Source organism: Gorilla gorilla, chromosome 12 (genome assembly GCF_029281585.2).
Source record: "Gorilla gorilla gorilla isolate KB3781 chromosome 12, NHGRI_mGorGor1-v2.1_pri, whole genome shotgun sequence".
NCBI classification, from domain to species: domain Eukaryota; kingdom Metazoa; phylum Chordata; class Mammalia; order Primates; family Hominidae; genus Gorilla; species Gorilla gorilla.
Window position 1 is genome coordinate 85,882,623 of NC_073236.2, and position 24,290 is coordinate 85,906,912.

The 24,290-nt window shown below is 36.1% G+C and overlaps 1 protein-coding gene across 2 annotated transcripts in view; it reads left to right on the forward strand.

Moving 5' to 3' along the window:
• Positions 1–24,290, forward strand: part of PSME4 (proteasome activator subunit 4) — a 106,363-nt gene that overhangs the window by 43,727 nt on the left and 38,346 nt on the right. For both annotated transcript variants that reach the window (XM_019021080.4, XM_031007900.3), the window contains exons 12-27: positions 91–180; positions 1,540–1,604; positions 1,870–2,020; positions 4,127–4,225; positions 4,428–4,497; positions 4,962–5,029; positions 6,135–6,350; positions 6,886–7,043; positions 7,988–8,083; positions 17,095–17,150; positions 18,386–18,442; positions 18,662–18,717; positions 18,809–18,907; positions 20,373–20,435; positions 20,548–20,643; positions 23,411–23,542. In XM_019021080.4, the coding sequence (XP_018876625.2) occupies positions 91–180; positions 1,540–1,604; positions 1,870–2,020; positions 4,127–4,225; positions 4,428–4,497; positions 4,962–5,029; positions 6,135–6,350; positions 6,886–7,043; positions 7,988–8,083; positions 17,095–17,150; positions 18,386–18,442; positions 18,662–18,717; positions 18,809–18,907; positions 20,373–20,435; positions 20,548–20,643; positions 23,411–23,542 (1,572 nt within the window). The remainder of the gene's footprint in view (positions 1–90; positions 181–1,539; positions 1,605–1,869; positions 2,021–4,126; positions 4,226–4,427; positions 4,498–4,961; positions 5,030–6,134; positions 6,351–6,885; positions 7,044–7,987; positions 8,084–17,094; positions 17,151–18,385; positions 18,443–18,661; positions 18,718–18,808; positions 18,908–20,372; positions 20,436–20,547; positions 20,644–23,410; positions 23,543–24,290) is intronic.

The following is a 24,290-nucleotide window of genomic DNA, read 5'->3' on the forward strand; positions in this document are numbered from 1 at the left end:
TTATTGGGGTAATTTATTGTAGTTCATGGTATACTTGTATTTCTGAATTAGAATTATGTAATGTTGAAAATCCTTTGTATGTTTCCACAGATCACATTCCAGTTCATAGCAACATTTTCTACTCTGGTGCCTTTAGTAGATTGTTCATCTGTACTACAAGAAAGAAATGACCTCACAGAAGTAAGGGTATTTTATGGTTATAAAAGGGCTAAGATGTTCTAATTATTATTGCATATGCATAGTAACACTTGACGGTTTAGAAACGACTTTGGAAGTAAAATTACTATTTTGTGACTAGAAGGTACATATGGAGGGCCAGGACATCATTGGCAGGAGAGTCTACAGAGCACCCACCACAGGAGGTGGCTCAAAAATAGGCTGTTTCTATAAACATCTGACATCTGGAGGTGTATTTCAGTTTTATGTCACTTTTCAATGTTTTTTTAAGCAAAAGATGGTGATATTTTATTTTTCTATCATCTTAGGTTAGTAATAAATCTGTCCAAGGGATTGACATTTAATGAAGAAAGATTTTCTTCATTCATTTCTGTCTGGCTCTTTCAAAACTTCTTTCTTTCTTTCTTTTTTTTGAGATGGAGTCTTGTTATGTCACCCAGGCTGGAGTGCAGTGATGTGATATGGGCTCACTGCAACCTCCACCTCCTGGTTCAAGCATTTCTCCTGCCTCAGTCTCCCGAGTAGCTGGGACTACAGGCGTGCACCACCACGCCTGGCTAATTTTTTGTAATTTTAGTAGAGACGGGGTTTCATCATGTTGGCCAGGCTGGTCTCGAACTCCTGGCCTCAAGTAATCTGCCCGCCTTGACCTCCCAAATGCTGGGATTACAGATGTGAGCCACTGTACCCAGCCCCCAGAACTATTTTCTTTACTGCAAGCATGTTGCCCAGGCTGGAGTGCAGTAGTGCCATCTTGGCTCACTGCAGCCTCTGCCTCCTGGGTTCAAGTGGTTCTTGTGCCTTAGCCTCCCGGGTAGCTGGGATTACAGGCATGTGCCACCACGCCTGGCTAATTGTGTGTATGTGTATTTTTAGTAGCGATGGGGTTTTGCCATGTTGGCCAGACTGGTCTTGAACTCTTGACCTCAAGTGATTCGCTCGCCTCGGCCTCCCAAAGTACTAGGATTACAGGCATGAGCCACAGTGTCTGGCCAGCTACCGTGCCCAGTCGCGAGCATGTTATTGTTTATATTTTTCTGGACATTCAGGTAGTGAGAGACTAGACTTTGCAAAAATCAGCAGTTTGAAAACTGAATTTATAATAAAGATAGCTGCTTGACTTCTGTATTTGGCCCTTGTAAAATAACATTAATTTCTTCTTTCTTTGGTTCCTAGAAAGTAGTAGATGAAGTTGTTCTAAATTGAAAGTAGTAGATGAAGTCTAGCATGGTGCTGTTTCTCATAGTACCCAATATAATGGTTTAGTGTGGATACATTTGGCAGGCAATAATTGAGTTTTGTTAGTTCAGGAAAAAAAAACAAAGGCTGTATGTAATCTTTCTCCATATTGGGATATTATAGGTGGAACGAGAACTTTGTTCAGCCACAGCTGAATTTGAGGATTTCGTCTTACAGTTTATGGACAGGTGAGCTTGTAACCCACACCAACGTTTAGCTGAAATTCTGGAAAATGACTCTTCTATCCCAGAAAGTTTAGTTTATTTCTGCATTATAACCTTTATTTAGCTACTACTGGTGCTCCTGAAGTTATAAAAGGATAATCGATTTGTGAACCACGTAGAAATTAAGTAGCTATCACTTGAATAATTAGGACAATAGTTACCCGATTACCATCAAAAATGTCAAACCAGATTTTAGTTGCTGAAATTATGCTTTGTTTGGATTATTTAGATGTTTTGGACTTATAGAAAGTAGCACATTGGAGCAAACAAGAGAAGAGACAGAAACTGAGAAAATGACACACTTGGAGAGTTTGGTCGAATTAGGTCTGTCTTCTACGTTTAGTACGATCCTCACCCAATGTTCCAAAGAAATATTTATGGTAAGAACATTGCTGCAAAAAATAAACTTCCAGCTTTTAAGTTTCATTTGATGTTTTAAAATTGACTTCAAGTTACTTTGTGTATATCATGCAGTTTATCATTTACATTCATACTAAAGTTTTAAAGAAATGTACAGTTGCTCATTATTTGCAAATTTCGTATTTGCAAATTTACCTGTTTGCTCTAATTATTTGCAACCTGAGAATCAAGCTTTTGTGACTGACAAAAATTCAGTTACTTAAATTTGATCTCACATATGCCATGTGTTCTCAGCTGAGAGCAAACGAGGCACTCTGCCTTCTTATATCCAGCTCCACTTAAACAACTGTCCCTTTTGCGATCTATTTAATGCCACTTTTTTACATTTTTGTGCTTCTTATTGGTGATTCTGCTGTTTAAAAATGTCAAAAATGGCTCCCAAGAGTTTAGTGTTTAAAGGGGTTGAGGGTTCCTAAGCATAAGAGAGTTGTGCTGTGCCTAGTGGAAAAAACACTGTGCTAGGTAAGCGTCAACAGGCATGAGTTATGTTGCTGTTGACTGCGGATTAAATGTTAGTGAATCAACAATATGTATTAAATAAGTTGTCTGTAAACAGAAACACACTTAGGATTATGTATTGATCAATTGATGAAAATGTTGTCACCATAGGTTCACAGGAACATAATCCTGTATTTCTCCTGGGAGCAATGGTTCAGTATTTGCTAGTTCAGTGGTCACGGCAAATTTATAGAACATGACTACTATGAACAACAAGAAACAACTGTCGCAGGGGGGATAGCATTAGGGGAGATACCTAATGTAAGTGATGAGTTAATGGGTGCAGCACAGGAACATGGCACATGTATACGTATGTAACAAACCTGCATGTTGTGCACATGTACCCTAGAACTTAAAGTATAATAAATAAAAAAAAGAAACAACTGTATTTTTTAATTTTACAATTAAAAACAATTACTCAGCTGAGTTTTAGAAATTGCTTATGACATCACTCCCATGATAGAAATGAAATCCTAAGACTAACTGATGGATTAGAAGTAGTTATCTTGATAAGACATTCAGTAAGCATTCACTAATTCAATATTGGTTGGTACCTATTATCTGTAATGTGGTACCTATTATCTGTAGCCTTTAAGACTACACTTTATTTTCATTTCTGTTTCTTCTCCCATCATCTGTAATTATCACTGTTAAATATGTTAATCCTAGAAGCCAAACTGCCTTTTAGCTGTGTGAAATAAATACTATGATTATGTTAGTATAAAGAAATGAACACAAATCATCTCTTATTTAACCAAAAAGAGTTGTTTATACTTTTCAGTATTGTTAACCCAGGTATAGAACTCATTCTTCCATTGAGCAAGTAAATTAAAGTTTTGTGACATGATTGTAAAATAAACAGACTGCTTCAGTTCTTTTAGGGTAAGGATAGATGTCTAGTTTGTAGTTGTCAGGATGACAAATTGTATTAGGTATTCCAAAAAATTCCTTTTGTTATATTCAATTAGCCAGAAAGACAATTAAATTGCATTTGCTTCCACCAGGTATAATTTTATGTGTAGGGTTTCTGTGGCAAGTAAAATCTTGTACCTCAATTTTTTTTTTTTTTTTTTGGTTAACTCTGTCACCTGGGCTGGAGTGCAGTGTCGCGATCTCGGCTCACTGCAAACTCCACCTCCCGGGTTCAAGCAATTCTCATGCCTCAGCCTCCCGAGCAGCTGGGACTACAGGCACGCACCACCATGCCTGGTCAATTTTTGCATTTTTAGTGGAGGCAGGGTTTCGCCATGTTGGCCAGGCTGGTCTTGAGCTCCTGATGTCAAGTGATGCTCCTGCCTCAGCCTCCCAAAGTGCTAAAATTACAGGTGTGAGCCACCACATCCAGCCAGTACCTCAAATATTTTGTTCAAGTTAGGATCATGGGCAAAGATTGTTCTTAGACCTGAATGTAACATCATTAAACAAATTCTTATAAAATCAGATGGTTAAAAATTGCCTATGGGCTTATTTTTGGAATTGTCTAAATATATTTATCATTTTCTTTTATGTTCTATAAGATGTTTAATTTTCTTAAAAAATGCTCATTAAACATTTTCATATCTTAACAGGTGGCCCTTCAGAAGGTTTTTAATTTTTCTACTTCACATATATTTGAAACAAGAGTAGCAGGTCGCATGGTGGCAGACATGTGCCGCGCTGCTGTAAAGGTGAGTTTATTTTTTTGAACTGATGTATTAATGACTCAACAATCAACTAGTTTATATGGTTAATTATTAGAGGTGCTTCTATGCTTAAAATGCATAGTTCTTTCAGTAGCTGCTTATTTACAGCCTTTTGCTGCCACTGAAAATATAATCTTGCATATATTTGCCTTTCAAAAAGACCTTACTTATACAAATACATTTTCAGTGCTGCCCAGAAGAATCTTTGAAGCTCTTTGTTCCCCACTGCTGCAGTGTTATAACTCAGCTTACAATGAGTAAGTCATAAGGTCATTATTCTCTCTTTACAATTTTGGATAAGTTTTTTTCTTGGTTTCTAAAACTCTGTTAATGACAACAGATTCTTTTAGCTTCACAATATTTTGATTGGCAATTTGGGGAAAATTTGTCTCCAAAAAAGATATCATCCAGGTTGGCAGTAGCTTAAAAATGTTACTTTATTAATATTCTTATACAACCACCATTCAGAGGTTACCTTCAAAAATATCAGTTATTCTGTGAGATATAGAGGGGCAGAAGTCTTGGTTGGTGTGTTTATTTTCTTGAAAATTCTGTTTCTACCTCCTTTTGGAACAAGCTCAGCTTCATGAAGAAGAAATAAAAAGTCTTCCTAAAAGAGGTTTTCCTCAGCTATTGGAAATATTAAATAGAAGTATTTTAAAATGCTGTATTTAGTTGAATGCATAGTTTTGTCCCCCTAATAGTATTTTGCTGTTTTTAGATGATGATGTATTAAATGATGAAGAGCTAGACAAGGAATTACTATGGAATCTTCAACTTTTGTCTGAGGTATTGTAAATCTTTGGAATAAGAAACATGACTGTGAAAACACTGACTTGCTTTTAGGATTTAGCTCTTTCTGACAAAATGACTTTAAAATATATGAAAAGTCAGAGTTTTGGAAATTTGATGAGGCTTCAGAAGATCAGAATATGTCATCCTCTTATTGTCAAAGGAGTGGTGTAGTTGATCACTGCATGTTCAGCCATCTACTTAGTTTTACCAGTTAATTCTAATATGGGTAACTCATTAATTGAAAAAGTTGATCAGATTTGGGAATTTTTTTGGTCTACACTTTAAATTTGGCCATCAATCAAACTTCAGTTTTCTTTTCTTTTCTTTTCTTTTTTCTTCTTTTTGTCTCACTATCGCCCACGCTGGAGTGCAGTGGCGCAATCTTGGCTCACTGCAAACTCCGCCTCCCAGCTTCACGCCATTCTCCTGCCTCAGCCTCCCAAGTAGCTGGGACTACAGGCATCTGCCACCACGCCCGGCTAATTTTTTGTATTTTTAGTAGAGACGGGGTTTCACTGTGTTAGCCAGAATGGTCTCAAAGTCCTGACCTCGTGATCCGCCTGCCTCAGCCTCCCAAAGTGCTGGGGTTACAGGTGTGAGCCACCGCGCCTGGCCCAAACTTCAGTTTTCTTTATCAGTTTTTTCAGAAGTTTAATTAGGGCCGGGCGTGGTGGCTCATGCCTGTAATCCCAGCACTTTGGGAGGCCGAGGCGGGCGGATCACTAGGTCAGGAGATTGAGACCATCCTGGCCAACATGGTGAAACCTCGTCTCTACTAAAAATACAAAAATTATCTGGGCATGGTGGCGTGTGCCTGTAATTCCAGCTACTTGGGAGGCTGAGGCAGGAGAATTGCTTGAATAGAATAGACTCCTTTGAAAGGGATGTTACTATGGTGCATGAAAGCTTAAGCTCAGAAAATGTGTTTGATTTTAAAAAACAATTAATTATTAGAATGCAGTTAAAGTGACAATCCTAAAATTAATTAAAGTCATTTAGAGAAACACTATGTTAGTGGCCAAACATTGAACTTTGCATTAATGATTGGTTCTTGTTCTTTTAACCAAAATATCTTTGACTATTTTTTCCCTCCTTTTAGATTACTCGAGTGGATGGAAGGAAGTTGCTTCTTTATAGGGAGCAGCTTGTAAAGATTCTCCAAAGAACCCTACATTTAACCTGTAAGCAGGGTTACACTCTGTCTTGTAACCTTTTGCATCATCTTCTCCGTTCTACCACACTTATCTACCCTACAGAATACTGCAGTGTGCCAGGTGGCTTTGACAAGCCTCCTTCTGAATACTTTCCTATCAAGGCAAGCATTTTCAGTACTTTAGGATTCAAGAATATGTTGATTTTTTGTTTTAAGGGATGCAAAGTGTTATTTTTTCTTGCAAATAAGATGTTAGTTTTTTATTTTTAAGATAGATTATTAAAACTATTATTGGAACATGTGAAACTTGTGCAGTCTCACTTTGCATGGAACTGAAACTCTAGTTTTGTTTCCTATTGATATGTGAAACAACTTGGTATATATTCCTTATCTGATGTCTATAGTTCAATATAATTTTATCGCTAAACTAAGCCTCACTTAAACTCATCATCACTCTTACAGTATCACTCTTAGAGCAAACTCATAATGAGTACTCTTCGGGGAGACTTTTTTCAGGAGTGATAACGAAGAGGCAGTAAGATGTTGTTTTCATGCTACTTTTTTGTATATCATTTGCTACCTTAGGTTTGGATTATGTGTACATTTTCTTTTAAAATTTAAAAATTGTGTATATGTATGTGGGTTTGTTGTTGTTTTTAATTTCTCAACTTGCTGAGTAGATGCTGTTCTCTTCTAGGACTGGGGCAAACCCGGGGACTTGTGGAATCTGGGAATCCAGTGGCATGTTCCTTCTTCAGAAGAAGTGTCTTTTGCCTTTTATCTTTTGGACTCCTTTCTTCAGCCTGAGCTCGTCAAACTCCAGCATTGTGGGGATGGAAAACTTGAAATGTCTAGGTTGGTTTTATTTTATAATTAGAGTTATTCAGTTGCAGACTAAAGAAGTCTTTTGTGGCTTTATCTGTGGCACATCTCATGTATTCATTTTCAATTGTGTTTTGAAAATCTGCTATACATGTACTTAGAAAATCATTTAATATAATGTTGTATAATAGAAAATTTAACAACACTTAAACATTTTAAACCCAAAAATTGTGGGTTTCTTTTTCTAATTTTTGTATTACCTTCTACTTAGCAATTTCACTTGTCTTTTGGTAGGTGTGTGTAGATATGCCTCCTTTGAAAGGAATGCCTGTTTTCCTAGACTCAGCTAAGATTTTATTGGGTTCTCAAAATTTTATTTTAAGAATTATTTTTATGAGATTTTTTTTCCCTCTCCCACAGGTATTTAACAAGAAATAAGTATTTGAAACCATTAGACTTTCATAGTTTGAAAGTTTCTAAAATAATAGCAAGAAAATTAATGTATCAAACACCACAAATTTTTCATAAGCAAATTTAGGAATGCACTTGGAGAAAGAAGTGTGACTGACTAACATCAACTCTGTCGTACTCTGAACTGCTTTTTGGAAGTAAATGTTTAGTCCCATTTTTAAAAGATGGAATAAGCTGGAAGATCTTCTGTAGCATTATTTCCTCTTTTTGTTAGTGGCACTGGTCTTTGGTAAAGGGATGCTTAAATTAACAGTTGTTTCACAAAGGACATTTAATTATTGTTACTTGTGATTTACTTAGAGCCTGTTTAAATGTAAGCAGGCATAGTGTTAGCAATAAATATATATTTAATTGTTCTTCACTGTTAAGTTGGTAAACTGAAGACATTTGCTATTTCTTTACCTTAATCATTTATATCCCCACATGAGAAAACTTCTGTGCTAGGCTCTAGCAGGCTTATTAAATAGGGATTTGGAAATATGAAAATGTCTTTTTTTTTTTTCTAGAGATGATATTCTGCAGAGTCTGACTATAGTGCACAACTGTTTAATTGGCTCTGGAAACCTCCTACCTCCGTTGAAAGGAGAGCCAGTTACTAACTTGTAAGTAAAAATAACTGTTTTCCACTTAACATATATTTTAAGTCTTAGTCACTTAATGAGTTATTGGTTTGTTGTTGTTATTGCTTTTATTTCTGTATCACTTTAACCTTTTTATTTGTCACTGTTAAGGTCAAAAATACCAGAGGTACAATATAGGTTTATAAACCTGAAGGCTTTATTCAGATTTTCACATGGTACCAGGATAGAATAACTTTAGGTATTAATTTTAAAATATCAAATGTGGAGATATTAAGTTAGTCTGTTAGTTTACTGAGTTAATTAAGATAAATACTGTTCTTTTAAGAAGGAAAAACACTGCTTTCTTTTGACTGTAGCAAATGTTGATTTAGAATTTTGTAACAAAAAACTTTAAAAAAAAAGATTTCTTCAACCTTATTCATTATGATTTTGAATTGGTTTTATGATTTTTTAAGTGCTTTTCAGAGTATTATTACTTCGAATGAATAGCTAAATTGAATCCATTGTTAGCTCTGCCATTTAAGGTGAAAAAAAATTAAGTTAGAATGAAATCAGCAGAGGCCCAGTGCGGTGGCTTATGAGGCAGGCGGATCTTTTGAGTGCAGGAGTTCGAGATCAGCCTGGATGACATGGCAAACCCGTCTCTACAAAAAAATACAAAAATGAGCTGGACGTGGTGGCGCATACCTGTAGTCCCAGCTGAGGTGGGAGGATTGCTTGAGCCCAGGAGGCAGAGGTTGCAGTGAGCTGAGATCATGCTGCTGCACTCTAGCCTGGGCAATAGAGTGAGACCCTGTCTCAAAAAAATTTTAAAAAAAGAAAAAGAATAAAATCAGCAGTATATATTAATTTTAGCTTAATTATTAAACAGATAGATAATAATTTAAATATACTAAGACCATTTTTTTCAACATCAATATCTTGTTACTAAGCAAGTTAATGAAATCACGTGTAAATCACATTCAAATGAGTAAGTGCCCTCTCTTCCCTCTCAAAAAACACAAAGGGGAAAATGATTTACTGATTTTCCAACAAAAACGTTAAAAAGCCTCAAGAAGTGGTTTCAAAATGTGGCTACATGTCTTTCCCATACTTTGTGTAGTCATTGTTTGGAGTCATGCATTTCCCATTTTTTTCACTCCAAAAACTGTTCTTAGGCATTGAACTTTTTAGATTATTAAGTTTAAGAAGGAGAAGTTAGGGTCATTTCAGGTAAGGAAATCTGTTATAAGTGTGTTTAGGAATTTGCCGAATTCTTTTTAAAGAAATTTGTTTTTCATTAGTTTTGTTGTTTGATATAAGAGCAGTTATACCAGAATTCATTTTTGTTAAAAAAGATTGATTTTGAGCACTATTTAAAAATAAGAGGCTTCAAAAATTGTTTCGATTTTCACCTATGATCTTAACAGTGTGTAATACAGTAAGAACTTGACCCTTTTATGGCAGGCAAAAAGCTATTTCATACTTAACAAACTTTGCACATCAGCAAATTGAGTTCTGCTTGAAGGTGTCAACAATTAGAATTGTGGTCATTTAATCCAATAATTTATCTAAGAGCAAAAGCATGTATTTTTAATGTTAGTAAATTTTTAGTATTGAGTAATCATTAGGATGCTCTGCTGAAGGGTCAGCTAAAGAGGCCAAGGAATTTTCCTTGCAGTTCGTATCAGCCTGTATCTTGATGCCATGTACACTGTAATAGTGAATTGAAGCAAAAGGCTTTATCCTTTGAAATAAATGTGCATCATGACAAACGCTTCATATATTTGATTATTATAAAGCCAATTAGATTTTTTATAATGAAGTGCATTTTAATAAGGAAAAGAATATATTATGATAATCTTATGAATACCATATGATACAGACTATTAGTTTATATTACTATATATTATAAGCTATAAAATTGATCCTGAGTATCCTTTTATCGGCTTTTCCCAGAAAAGTTAAAAAGGAAAAGATAAATTTAGCCTGAAAGGTTTTGCGTTTTAGCACTTGCACATTTAGAGTGAAAATTTAATGTAATAATATGATGAAGTAATAAAAATCTATATTAAATATATGTATGTTTATTTAAACATATATAGATTAAAATATAAAATGCCTCCTGATAATAATATAATGAAATAAAACAATAAAACTTCAGTTTTTAAAAATAATTGAATAATACGTATTTTTAGGGTTCTTTTTAGTTACATGTATCTGTGGGGGATAATGATTGTATAAAGCAGAATTAAGAATAAATGAACAGGTCTTTGCCTTTGAATTGCCAAAAGAGGGAGTTTTCAGTCTTCCTTTGACTTTTACAAGTTCTTAATAGAATTGTATTTAATTTATAACTAGCATTACCTTCAGCTGAAGCTTTATTTTGGCAAAGTATAGCTTTTTACATTTATTTCCTATGTGTAACATTTTTACTTTTTTTTAACAGATGGTTAATTTCATAAAGTACCATAAAGTAAAATAGCCTTTAAAATTTCTAAAATGCTTATTTTAATATAGGTTAGTAATTGTTCAAATCTTCTAAATCTAAATTGATTTGAAAAAACTAATACAGTAATTCCAATAAATGGTCCCATTGTTCTGTGATACGAATTCATACTGCCTGGTGTGAAGAATGAATATCTGTAGCATGATTTATGGTGATTATCAGCAGATCAATTTGAAACTAGTAGAGAAAGAGAATTAACTTAGCACATTAGTTGCTCCATAGGAAATGGGAAAATATACTAGGTCAGGGAAAAAATGAAACACATAATTGTAATGAATATTTTAGTGTAATGTCTAAGATGTCTGAGGAAAATATCTATTGTTAATAACAGTTTGGCTATGGTATTAGGAGACAGGAGACATTATGCATTTTCTGAAATACCAGACCAGTTTTTAGACGCACATAGCAATTCATAAGATTTTTTTTTTTTTTTTTTTGAGACAGAGTCTCACTCTATTGCCCAGGCTGTAGTGGTGGGATCTCAGCTCACTGCGACCTCCATCTCCTGGGTTCAAGCAATTGTCCTTCCTCAGCCTCCTGAGTAGCTGGGATTACAGGCATCCGCCACCACACCCAGCTAATTTTTGTATTTTAATTTTCTTTGAGGTGGAGTTTTGCTTTTGTCACCCAGGCTAGAGTACAATGGCACTATCTTGGCTCACTGCAACCTCTGCCTTCCGGGTTTAAGCGATTATCCTGCCTCACATTCTCAAGTAGCCGGTATTGCAGGCGTGTGCCACCTTGCCTGGCTAATTGTTTTTTGTATTTTTAGTAGAGATAGGGTTTCACCATGTTGGCCAGGCTGGTCTCGAACTCCTGACCTCAAGTGATCCGCCTGCCTTGACCTCCAAAAGTGCTGGGATTATAGGCATGAGCCACCACATTCAGCCTCATAAAAGTCTTTTTTTTAAACATTTAAACTTATATAAATCTTAGGTAAAATTCTAGCTGCTGTAATTTTTTTTTGTCGGATTACTTAGTATTAAGATTGTCGTGTGTGTATTAGTAGTCTTTGTCTTCTGGAAGAAGAGTACAGTGATAAAAAAACAAAGCAAACAAAAAAACCCTAGAAGCTTAGTTTACTTCTTTTTTTTTCTTCTACTTTAAAAAAAATAGAGAGAGACAAGGTCTCACTGTATTGCCCAGACTGGTCTGTGAGCTCAAGTGATCCTCCCACCTGGGCCTCCCAAAGTGCTAGGATTACAGGTGTGAGCCACCCCACCAGCCTTTTTTTTTTGAGATAGAGTCGCTCTGTTGTCCAGGTTGGAATGCAGTGACACAGTCTTGGTTCACTGCGCCCTTCATCTCCTGGGCTCAAGTGATCCTCCCACTTCACCTCCTGAATAGCTGGGACTATAGGCGTGGGTCACCATGCCCAGCTAATTTTTGTATTTTTTGTGGAGATAGGGTTTCGCTATGTTGCCTAGGCTGGTCTCAATTTCCTGAGCTCAGGTGATCTGCCTGTCTCCACATCCAAAAGTGCTGGGATTACTGGCAGGCATGAACCACCACGCCCAGCCAAAGCTTAGGTTACTTTTTAGTTTTCCTGTGAGAATGTCTAACTTAGTCCTAATAGGGTATGTGGGATGGTCTTAAAATCTCATTGTTCAGGGAAGTGGCTACTAAATGGGAAAACCTGTCTTCTGTGCTATATTCTTATATTAGAGATTGACAAAAAATAAAAAGCCAAGTCCTAAGCATAAAAGTAAATGATCTACCTAATGGTATCCACTTTGGGGATGCCATGTACCTTTGGGCCTTTAGCAATATAGGGTTACTAAATATCTTTTTTTTTTGAAACGAAGTTTCACTCGTTGCCCAGGCTGGAGTGCGGTGGCACAATCTCAGCTCACTGCAACCTCTGCCTCCCAGGTTCAAGTGATTCTCCAGTCTCAGCCTCCCGAGTAGCTGGGATTACAGGCATGTGCCACCATGCCCGGCTAATTTTTGTATTTTTAGTAGAGACGGGGTTTCACCATCTTGGCCGGGCTGGTCTTGAACTCCTGACCTTGTGATCCACCCACCTCTGTCTCCCAAAGTGCTGGGATCACAGGCGTGAGCCACTGCGCCTGGCCACTAAATATCTTATACTTACTATAAACTTTACAGTTTCAAAGGATGGATATAATAAAGTAATTGTGGGTAATTAAGGATAAATTTTTTCTTATTTTGTACTATTGAAAGCAGTTTGAATTTTTAACAGTTTTGTCAGCTATCACAGGTTGTTGAATTAATCTTAAAATAGGACCTATTTTGCTCTTGGAACCTTTAGATAATGTTTTAAGAGAAATATTTGTGGTATAGTTTATACTCATAATTCTACCTTTATGGATGTGGAAGTTGGATTATGTCTTTCCAGAGTCACAGGAATTTTGGACCCTTGCCTTTAATCCTGAAATCATCATTAATTTTTCCTTTTGCAGTCCATTCTCTAAATAATCTTTTAGGTCTAACCAGCTATCACAGGATGCAAAAAACTAACATCTAAAAAACAGGGTTACTCAAGGTAGAGGAGTCATTTTTCATCTCAAAATATTTCTTTATTTTGTGTCCCCTTTCCTCTGATAGATTTATTACGTCATTTTTAGTTAAATCATCCTTAGGATCTCAGCTTTTACTAACTTTTTGCTCAAAGAAATTCATACTTAAGGTCTAATAGTGAGACCATTTCATTGATATGTGAAAGGATGTGTTGCTTATGCAATGAGGGGCAGGGCTAGCTAACCTCTCTTGGCACCTCCAGGAAACTACCCAGCTCTGCTGGGGGAGCTGCACACAGAAAAGGAAACAGTTACTACTCCACGGTGAGTAACCCTGTTTTCTCCTTATTTCACCTTCTGACTGTTTTCATTTATTTTTAAAAGCTTATGTGTCAGACTTGGAAGTAGTTCCTGTTTTCAGAGTTAATTTAAAATCTAGCAACATATAAGATTTCTCTTTATTTAGTGACCCTTTGTTCACTGGCAGGATAAGAGCCAGGTTTTCATTTGTGTTTGTAGTTATTATTGCTACCTAGGATTGAATTGGATAATAGAACACAAAAATAGGCCTAACTGTCTCTTGTGAAACATTTGTACTTTGAAGGGAAAAAATCTATTAGTGGCTTGGTTTTACATCTTTTATGTTTATTTTTATTTGGAAGGGGAAGGGTTATTGGGAAGATAGGATGTTCTTTCACTTATACACAGGAAGAATTTTATATTATTGTTTACAGCTGTTTCATGACAATTCGCCCAGCCTTCATTTACATATGTGATTTGTATTATATATTTTGTTTTTGTGTTATTAGTTATTTCTTTTTCACCATCCCTTCTTTCCTACCAGTGATTCTTTTCATAGTCCTGCTCTAATCATATCTAAAGAAGATTCCCATCTAGTGGTACGAATACTATAGTTGTTGAAAATTCATAGGTCTTTTTTTAGTAGTACAAGTATTTTAATACATTTTACTATATGTTAGGTGGCCTGGTACTATCTAGAAGCTATGAAGCAGATTTAACTTTATTATTATTACATAGAGGGTGTTATTTACAGTATGTTGTGCTGGAATTATTTTTTTGAATTGTATTGTTCCTTAGGTTAAATGATACTATGGTTTGTAAAATGAACTAGTGAATGAGTAGGATGGATTTCACATGAGGAAGGGAGAGGTAGTGATGGAATTTGTTTTAACTTACATATTGTTAACATAGCTTTTAGTCAGAATATAGATCTGTAAGACAGTGCCTTAAGCCTATTCACTTAAGATTATGTGCATAGCTAAAAGCTACCAGAACAGTTTAATATATCAGAGATTACATCCTGGGCACAGCGAGATCTATAATGTCACAAAGAGATACAGTCATGATATTTTACTTGGGTAATGGATAGAGATTTCTTTTAGTAAAAAATCTTCTAAAGGTCAGAAGAGGTAGGACACTATGGCTCATGCCTGTAATCCCAGTGCTTTGGGAGGTGGAGGTAGGAGGATTACTTGGGGCCAGGCATTTGAGACCAGCTTGGGCACCATAGCGAGACCCTGTCTCTACCAAAAAGTAAATAAACAAAATTAGCTGGCGAGGTGGTGTGCACCTGTAGTACCAGCTACTCAAGAGCCTGAGGTGTATGTGAGTCCACTTGAGCCAGGAAGGTTGGGGCTGCAGTGAGCCATGATCGTACCATTGCACTGCAGCCTGGGTGGCAGAGGGAGATCCTGTCTTGAAAAATAAATAAATAAATAGCTACACTTGCTGAGAAGCATTTATTGTAAATCATGTTAATCCAGTTAATTTGTGGTAGGCAAGAAGAGATCAAATTATGGTGGATAAGAATAAACAAAAGCTGTAATGTATACTACCCAGATATGTCCTATATATAGTCTTCCCTTGGTGAAGTTAGGGGATTGGACCTACAGCATACCAAAATACATCCGTACTCAAGTGCCACAGTAGGCCCTGTAGAGCTCACATACAGGAAAAGTCAGCCCTCCATATGTGTAGATTTCTCATCTGGCTAATACATTTAGTTGAAAAAAAAAATCTGCGTGTGAGTAGACCCACACCTGTGTTGTTCAAGGGTCAACTGTGTGTAGGAGATATGGAAGCTGTATTTTAATCCAAGTTTTAAAAGTAGAGGAAGAAGATAAGGCTTTTATTTAAATACATTACTTAATATTTTACAATCTTATACAGGATTTTTTAAAGTAGTCAGCATAAATGATTGTTTTTCAAATTCCCTGATAAGAAAACAATTCAAAGTGTCACATGGATTTTAAGAAATTTGGTGTCAGGACTCTTAGATGAAACTTGTTTGAAAAACTTTAAATTCCCAAATGACAGGCTTTTTAGATATAGTAAAAACTATGGAGAATAATTGGTTATAAAGAATGCTTTTTTTAATTTGTATAATATGACAGTAACTAAAGTGACAGTAATTAAAATTCATGCTTGATTTAATATTATATGGCATTAGATACAGACTGCATAAGCTGCAGACTGTATATTTCTACTTCAGAAAACTAAGTGTTTATGGCAGCAATGGGGAGACACATACTCTAATAGGATGGTTCATAGCAAGCACTTCCCCTGCTCTAACAGTGGGTGGGGGAAGGGTGGGAACTGTCTTGTGCTTTATTCTTGTTACTCTTGAGTACAGGCCTTTTGTCTTTGGTGAAATCTAATTTCAGTAAAGACATGACGTTCATGTAAAGGAATCTGATTTTATTTTTTACTAACAGATTTTGGATACATATGTATTTTTGATCATGGAAAAATATTTAAGATGCTCAAGTTTGCCAGTGGTTGAAGCTTTATAGAAGGAAAACAAAATTTTAAGAGGAATTTGATCTTGAAAGTCTGAAAAAGCAAATTAACGTTTGATACTATTAATATAAAATATAAATAAGCTTTGAAGTAAGTTAGTGAAAAAGAAGCCATTCTTTGTTTATACTCTATGGGCTTGGTTTTGAAACTTGAGAAGGTATTGTTGCTATCCTCTGTACTGGGTTATGGTGAGAAACATAGTTAAATAACTGACATTTTAGAAATATGTTTTTACCTATTACTTAGATAAATACCTGAATTCATAACTGTCAAATATTAAGGTAGAGATAACCCATTTAATTCAGCTACTTTTTGAGGGTATACAATATAGCTGGGGATGTGTTGATTTAAAAATGGTATTTTCTTCATGGCAAGTCTTGTGCAGTTCATTGGTGATTAGTAATAATAATAAGATTGCTGTTTATTAACTCTGTATATGCTTGCCTGATTTGTGCCTTTTTTTCTTTTAGAATGTATCTCTTTGTTTAATAAAAGCTTTGAATTGAATCTCATATTTTGAAATAAAGTATTGAAAATTGAGGTATATTTTTCACTAAAGAAAATGTAGATTTCAGATATGTCAATTCTCATTTTCCTATAAAATCTGTCCTTGCATATGTAAAAAGTGACTTTTAACTGTTTAATGAATTTAACTGGCTGGGTCTGGTTGTGGTGGCCTTGTGGAGCAGGGCTACTGCTTATAGGCTCAGGGTAGCCTCTGGTTGTGGTATCATAATTCTTTATGGCAAATCTTTAATTAGGAAACAGTGATTTTTATACCTGAATTTTTTCGAAAAGAGTGTCTTATTACTGCACATTAGGAGAGATGTTTTTGACTGATTTTAAGAGGAAGGTAATGATTATCTAAATAAGCTTGTCAGCTCTATATGCTTTAGTAAAATTTGTTTTAACTGTTGTGCCATTATTAAGCTGACTTTTCTTTATGTAAAGGTTTATCATATTTAATCTTTTACATTTGAGTATTGGATATCAATATTATGTTCCTTTAGGAGGCCTCCTGAAGTCACTAAATTTTTTCTTTAAGTTAAATAACATGATTCTTACTGAAACAGCATTCATCTTGAGAAAGATAGATTGATTTTTCCCGTTGAAGATGGGAAATCTGTGTCTGTTAAAAGAACACTATCTTTGTTTTGGTTTAAACAGTCCAGCAATGAAACTTTTCTCTTTAATACTTCATATTGGTATTATTAATAAATGCAAGCACTCTTGTTTTTATACAGAGTACCAAGTATGGTGTCCTTGGAAGAGACAAAGTTGTATACTGGACTTGAATATGGTATGTGAATCCTAATCCGAGTAAATCTGTGTGGATTATTTTTGTCAGTAACTCCACAAGGACTAAAATGAAGTATGAAGTAGTGTTTTTGTTTTGTTTTGTTTTGAGACAGAGTCTCACTCTGTCGCCCAGGCTGGAGTGTGGTGACGCGATCTCTGCTCACTGCAACCCCTGCCTCCCTGCCTCCCAGATTCAAACGATTCTCCTGCTCCAGCCTCCCAAATAGCTAGGATTACAGGTGTGCACCACCAAGCCCAGCTAAGTTTTATATTTTTAGTAGAGACAGAGTTTCACCGTGGTGGCCAGGCTGGTCTCCGGCTCCTGACATCAAGTGATCTACCCACCTCCGCTTCCCAGAGTGCTGGGGGATTACAACCGTGAGCCACCCTGCCCGGCCTAAAATGAAGTAGTTTTGTATTATGATGTTCCTAATCTCTTTTCTGATATATGAAAAGAATATTAATTATACAGTAGTCATTTTTGCCTTTTCTGGAGAAACTGGAAAATTATTGTATAAAGAATAGCCAGTAAGAAATTGGGTCAGTCTGTATTTGAATGCTATGTACAGAGGTAGGCTTTTATATATCATAATGCTCATTTATGTTTAAAATTATTCTAGCACTTACATGTTATACTTGGTGTAAATAGGAATATTGTAACCCTATATTTGAAAAAACTTTATACCTTCCTATCATAGTAAATTAAGTTTTATAATATTTATGTAAAACATTTTATTGTTAATGTTCTAAATCTAATAGAAATTTAGCACCCTTTCTCATCGCTGGATTAACACCAAAGTTAGTTACATACATTAATTGCTAGGCTGTAATTGCTTGACTTACGTCACCCACAACTAATTAGAAAATTCCATGTATTTTAATCTCTAATTAGTGACTAGAGCCTTTGAAATATTGGCAAAGGTGGTTTTTCTTTCCCTCGCCTCTCCAACCTTCTTGCCCCATGAAGTTTTATAAGCAGGTCATTTTATCTATTTTTTATTATTATTATTTTTCTTTATCTTGAAGCATGATAGACATCTCATAGGCAGGTCATTTAAGTGTAGAGGTTTTAGAAGTTGCTGTAGCATGCCTAGCCATTAATTCAACTATGGTAAAGGCAGACCTATTTTTTTCTCCAATACTTTATCCCTCCTTGACCTAACCTGTTGATATAAACTTTAAAAGTCTGAGGAGCATTCAGTGTCTAAAATACCTTCTTTTATTTTTTCAAAATAGATCTGTCTCGAGAGAACCACCGAGAAGTAATTGCTACAGTTATAAGGAAACTTCTTAGTAAGTGTATCTGTACATTTAACTTATTTGTACTTTGGAATAAGTATTTTGGAATTTTAATCTATAACATGCATGTGTTTACTTAATGTTTTTTATTCTAAATGGTGAGAATATTGGGCAGTGATTTTTTTTTCTTAATGGATTCTTGACTAATGCCTCAAGATTCTTATAGTAGTTCAAAATATTTTAACCAAAATCCTTTTCTTTCTTCCATTATAGACCACATACTTGATAATTCAGAAGATGATACTAAGTCATTGTTTCTTATTATAAAGGTACATTTGTCATTTGATAGTTGCATAATGATTAATACAAGCAAGCTTGGATTGATGACTTGCAAATACAATTTGAAATTCTTTGACACAGATTATTGGAGACCTTTTACAATTCCAAGGATCTCACAAGCATGAATTTGACTCCCGATGGAAAAGTTTCAACTTAGTAAAGAAATCAATGGAAAATCGGGTCAGTATTTTCACCTAAAAGTCTGCACTAATTTTTTTTAAAGACGTATAATAACCTCCTAATTTGGGTATTATTCAGCATATAGAAGAAGTTTTCCTAAAAGGAAAAATAGTAGATTTAAAAATATGTAAAAGTTAAAAACATCATGGTAGAAATCAAATGGATCCTAGCAAAAAATATATTTTTCTTATACAGAATCTTCTGCCTGTTTCCATGACAGTCTCTAAACTCTCAGTGGGAATTTGGACAATAGCATTGAGGCTACCTTGTAAGAACTTGAAGGAATTTAAAAGTAGGAGGAATTATCTATGGGCATGAATTTAAAGCATTACACTTTATGTAGATCTGAGAAAAAGTTACCTTGTATTATATTCATGCTGCAGAAGTCATTGTAAGCTTCTTTGGGACCTTGGAAGAAAGAATATCAGTGTAAGCCAAGAGATGTTCATGGCAGTATTCTTATGCCAGAAACTTTTACTGAAATTGAGTCTAAAAAGGTTGTATGAGTTCATTGTTTAGACAACAGTTGCTAGATACTTTAGACAGAAGGAATGGCATGTAAAAGGGCAAGGAGATATAAAAACATGGCATGCTTTTAGGGGCCAGGGGCTGTAGGGGGTAAACTAGGTTGCTTATACTTTGTTTTGAGAAAGTGTTTCAGTTTTATATTCAGCAGTAGGAGAGTCATTAACAGTTCTTAAGTAGATCTGATTTGAATATTGATTGGAAAAGTCAACACTCAATTCACTGAACATTAAAAAGCTCTGCCACCACTGTGAACAGTAAGTACAAACAGATTGATACTGTAAGCAAGAAAGGGAGTTAAACTATTTCACTCCAGGTGAAAAACACAGCCTGAGTCAAGTCAGTGGTATTGAAATGGAAATAACATGTTTTGAAAATGGTAGAATTGGGGGGCTTAATGACTAAGGAACTGTGGTGTGAAAGAAGAAGAGTCTTTGAGCCTCAACTATCTGCCTTTGGTGACCAGGTGGAAGATTATATGAATAAAAGCTTAAATGATAACTTTTAGAAATCTAAAAGATATTATTATTAAATTTTGTAGTAAACATATTTGATTACCCTGAAAGGCTATGGCTATTTATAGATTTAAGAGAGTTGAGCAATTGTCTTAGTAGGCTGTTTTTGTACTTTCAGTATTTAACTGAATAAGAACACAACTCTGTTGCTCTCCCATGCATGGGTCTAATAGTAAACTATCAGAGAAAAACAGGGTGTTGGATGGGCTATTTAAAAGGGGGATATTTCTACTATTAGCCATAAAAATTAATTAAGACAGCATATTTTTATATAAGCCTGGTGTCTTTAGAATAAAGGAAATACCACCACCACTCACCAGCCAACCAGGGACCTTTTTGACCACTTATTAAGGTATTTAGAGGCATCCATTGTTGAAGTCATTTAGGGAAAATGTTGAAGTATTTGTTGCTACTTTGTTTTCCAGCTCCATGGGAAAAAACAACATATCAGAGCACTGTTGATTGATAGAGTAATGTTACAGCATGAGGTAAATGTGTTTTTCAGTTATAGTGACTTTTTAAAATGCCAATTTTCCAGATGAGTATTTAGTTTTGTTTTCATAATCAAATTTTAGTAAATATTTGCGATTGTTTTCTTAGCTACGGACACTAACTGTTGAGGGTTGTGAATACAAAAAGATACATCAAGATATGATCAGAGATCTTCTTCGCTTATCTACAAGTTCATACAGTCAGGTAAGGCTTATCCAAACACTGCACTCTCATGCCCTCCCATTTTATTACATGCAATCTTAATATCCCCCTTTTAAGAAGAGAGTTTAAATAATTTCACCCATAATTGGAATTATTCTCTCAATTATTGGAAATTGTAATTTCCAGTAATTACCTCCAGGAAGTAATAAAACCAGGACCAAAAGCTAGGCTCTCTTAACTCATGTTAGCATAGAAAACAGCTTTCAAATTGCAAATATATTCAAGGTAAGGTTGCTAGTCATTTTTTTGTAATGCTTAATGTTGCTGTTTGTAATTGCTTCTCATTTATTTAAATTTGGAAGACAGTGCTAGTGTGATATTGCTGGCACTTCAATCACATTTTGAAGCCCAGTCTACGAAGGCCACATAAGTCCTCCTAGACATTATGCTTGGGTTTTAGGAAGCTGCTGCCACATGAATTGTGAGGTCTGTCCTTTAGTGTAGGAACAAGAGATTATCTGCAGGCACAGAAAAGTGGAAAAAGAGATTCATGTGCAACTAATTATTCTATCTTTATAAAATAATGTAAATTAACTACAGGTTAAGCATTGGAAACCCAAAATACTCCAGAATACAAAACTTTTTGAGCACCAACATGATGCTCAAAGGAAATGTTTATTGGAGCGTTACAGATTTCAGATTTTTGGATTTGGGATGATCACCCAGGAAGTTTATAATCCACATGTTTCAAAATGTGAAAAAAATCTCAAATCCAAAACATTTCTGGTCCTGAGCATTTTATTTTACTTTATTTTTATTTTTTGAGACAAGGTCTCTCTCTATTACCCAGGCTGCAGTGCAGTGGTGTGATCACAGCCCACTGTAGCCTTGAACTCAAGCCTTGAGCTTGAGCTCAAGTGATTGTCTCACCTCAGCTTTCTAAATAGCTGGGATTATAGGCGTACACCACCATGACCTCAAGTCTTGAACTCAAGCCTTGTAGCCTTGGGCTTGAGCTCAAGCAATCGTCTTATCTCAGCCTCCCAAATAGCTGAGATTACAGGCATGCGCCACCATGCTGGACTAATTTTTTTTCATTTTTAGTAGAGACAAGGTCTCGTTGTATTGCCCAGGCTGGCCTCGAACTCCTGGGCTCAAGCGATCTGCCTGCCTGGGCCTCCCACGGTATTGGGATTACAGGTGTGAGCCACCATGCCCGGCTACCTGAGCATTTTAGATAAAGGATACTCAACCTGTAACTAATCTCTAGGTCAGAGATTCCCTCTAAAGTAATGTTTAAAATGAGTTTGAGGCCGGGTGTGGTGGCTTACGCCTGTAATCCCAACACTGTGGGTGGGAGGCCAAGGCAGGTGGATCACTTGAGATCAGTTCAAGACCAGCCTGGCAACATGGTGAAACCCCCTCCCTACTAAAAATACAAAAATTAGCCAGGCGTGGTGGCATGCGCCTATAGTCCCAGCTACACGGAGGCTAAGGCAGGAGAATTGCTTGAACCCTGGGAGGCGGAGGTTGCAGTGAGCCGAGTTGGCGCCACTGCACTCCAGCCTGGGTGACAGAGCAGGAAAAAAAAAAAAACTGGTTATAGTAAAAGCAACACATTGTACATATTTCAAACTCTTTTTTTGTTTGTTTGAGACGGAGTCTCGCTCTGTCACCCAGGCTGGAGTGCAGTGGCACGATCTTGGTTCACTGCAACCTCCGCCGCCTGAGTTCCAGCAATTCTCCTGCCTCAGCCTCCCCGGTAGCTGGGACTACAGGCACACACCACCGTGCCTGGCTAATTTTGTATTTTTAGTAGAGACGGGGTTTCACCACGTTGGCCAGGCTGGTCTCTAACTCCTGACCTCAGGTAATCCACCCACCTCAGCCTCCCAAAGTGCTGGGATTACAGGCGTGAGCCACTGCGCCCGTCCTGCTATAACCAGTTATTATCCATTACTATCTAACTAGTTCATAAGTTGTAAATTTATACTGAATATTTTGTTTGGGTCAAAAATATGTGAGATTGTACTTAAGGTTTGCCTTAAAAGGGTTAAGTTGTTTTTTTTTTTTTTTTTTTTTTTTTTTTTGAGACGGAGTCGTCTCACTCTGTCGCCCAGGCTGGAGTGCAGTGGCGCGATCTCGGCTCACTGCAAGCTCCGCTTCCCGGGTTCACGCCGTTTTCCTGGCGCAGCCTCCCGAGTAGCTGGGACTACAGGCGCCCGCAACAATGCCCGGCTAATTTTTTGTACTTTTAGTAGAGAAGGGGGTTTCACCATGTTGGCCAGGATGGTCTCGATCTCCTGACCTCGTGATCCGCCCGCCTCGGCCTCTCAAAGTGCTGGGATTACAGGCGTGAGCCACCGCGCCCGGCCGGGTTAAGTTGTTATGTGTCTGTTTTGGTTTATTTTAGTTCCTCCTGGAAATTCTTTAATTTTCCTCATGTGGACATAAGAGAAAATCTGGCTCTTTATATCTAGAATAATTCAGAATAAAAAGTTTAATAGTATGCTGATTACTTTTAGCTATGTTACTGAGCAAATGCATATAGGTTCCATTCAGTCTCCCCTTTATCAAACATATTTCAGTCAGTGTAACCTAAACCATGGATATCGTCGGTGGTATTGTGCTTTCCTTTTGATATAAGTAAAGATAATCATTTACTTCTTTTTTAGGGTACGTGCTTTGAAATTTATTTTGTTAATGAGAAAAACATGTAAATTATCATTACTGTTTTTGATAATTTGTTTTAAACTGCTTTGTACTTTACTATTTAATAAAAGTCCTTTGTTAATAATACTTCCTCCAGGTGAGAAATAAGGCTCAACAAACATTTTTTGCTGCCTTGGGAGCATATAACTTCTGTTGCAGAGATATCATTCCCTTGGTTTTGGAGTTCTTAAGGCCTGATAGACAAGATGTTACACAGCAACAATTCAAGGTATAGGGTTTTTTTCCTATTTTACTGTAAACATTTTCAAACATACTGAAAAGCTGAAAAAATTCTACGGTAAACATCCATATCTTCTTCACCACTGAGATTCTGTATTTAAGATTTTGCTATATTTGCTTTATCGCATATCTGTTCATTTTTTTATGTATTTCAAAGTAAATTGAAGATATCAGCACGATTCACCTTTAAACAGGTATGATCTTTGTTTCATACCAATATGAGGAGACTCATTATTTAGTTATTTACCTCTGTTTGTGATCAGTATTATGATGAAGAAAATATAAGAAGCAGACTTTCCTGAGGAAAAGAATTGTTTAACTTGAGTGCTAGTGGCCAAGTAGCCTGGCTGGCATATGGGAGAGAGGGATGAAAGACCAAGAAGTTTAGAGTAGTATGACTAGTGTGAAGGAAGGGCTTAAGACAGGAAGGAAGAAATATGGTAAGTTTGAGCAGTGGTATGAAAGCTTATGCAATTGGAGTAGAGAAGAAAGGAAATGATACAGGATAAGGCAAATACTACATCCTATGGGGATGTAATAAAGTATAGGTAATATGTAATGATTGCTTATACTGTCAGGTAGAAAGAAATAGATTGAGAGTGAATTAAGAGTGAGAACGGATGGGACTTGATTGAATATGAGGGGACTGAAAAAAGGAAATGTCAAAGTTACTAAGCTTTTGGATTGTACAACTAGTTGTTGGGCACATCAGAGAGAGAGAGAGTAGTTAGATGATG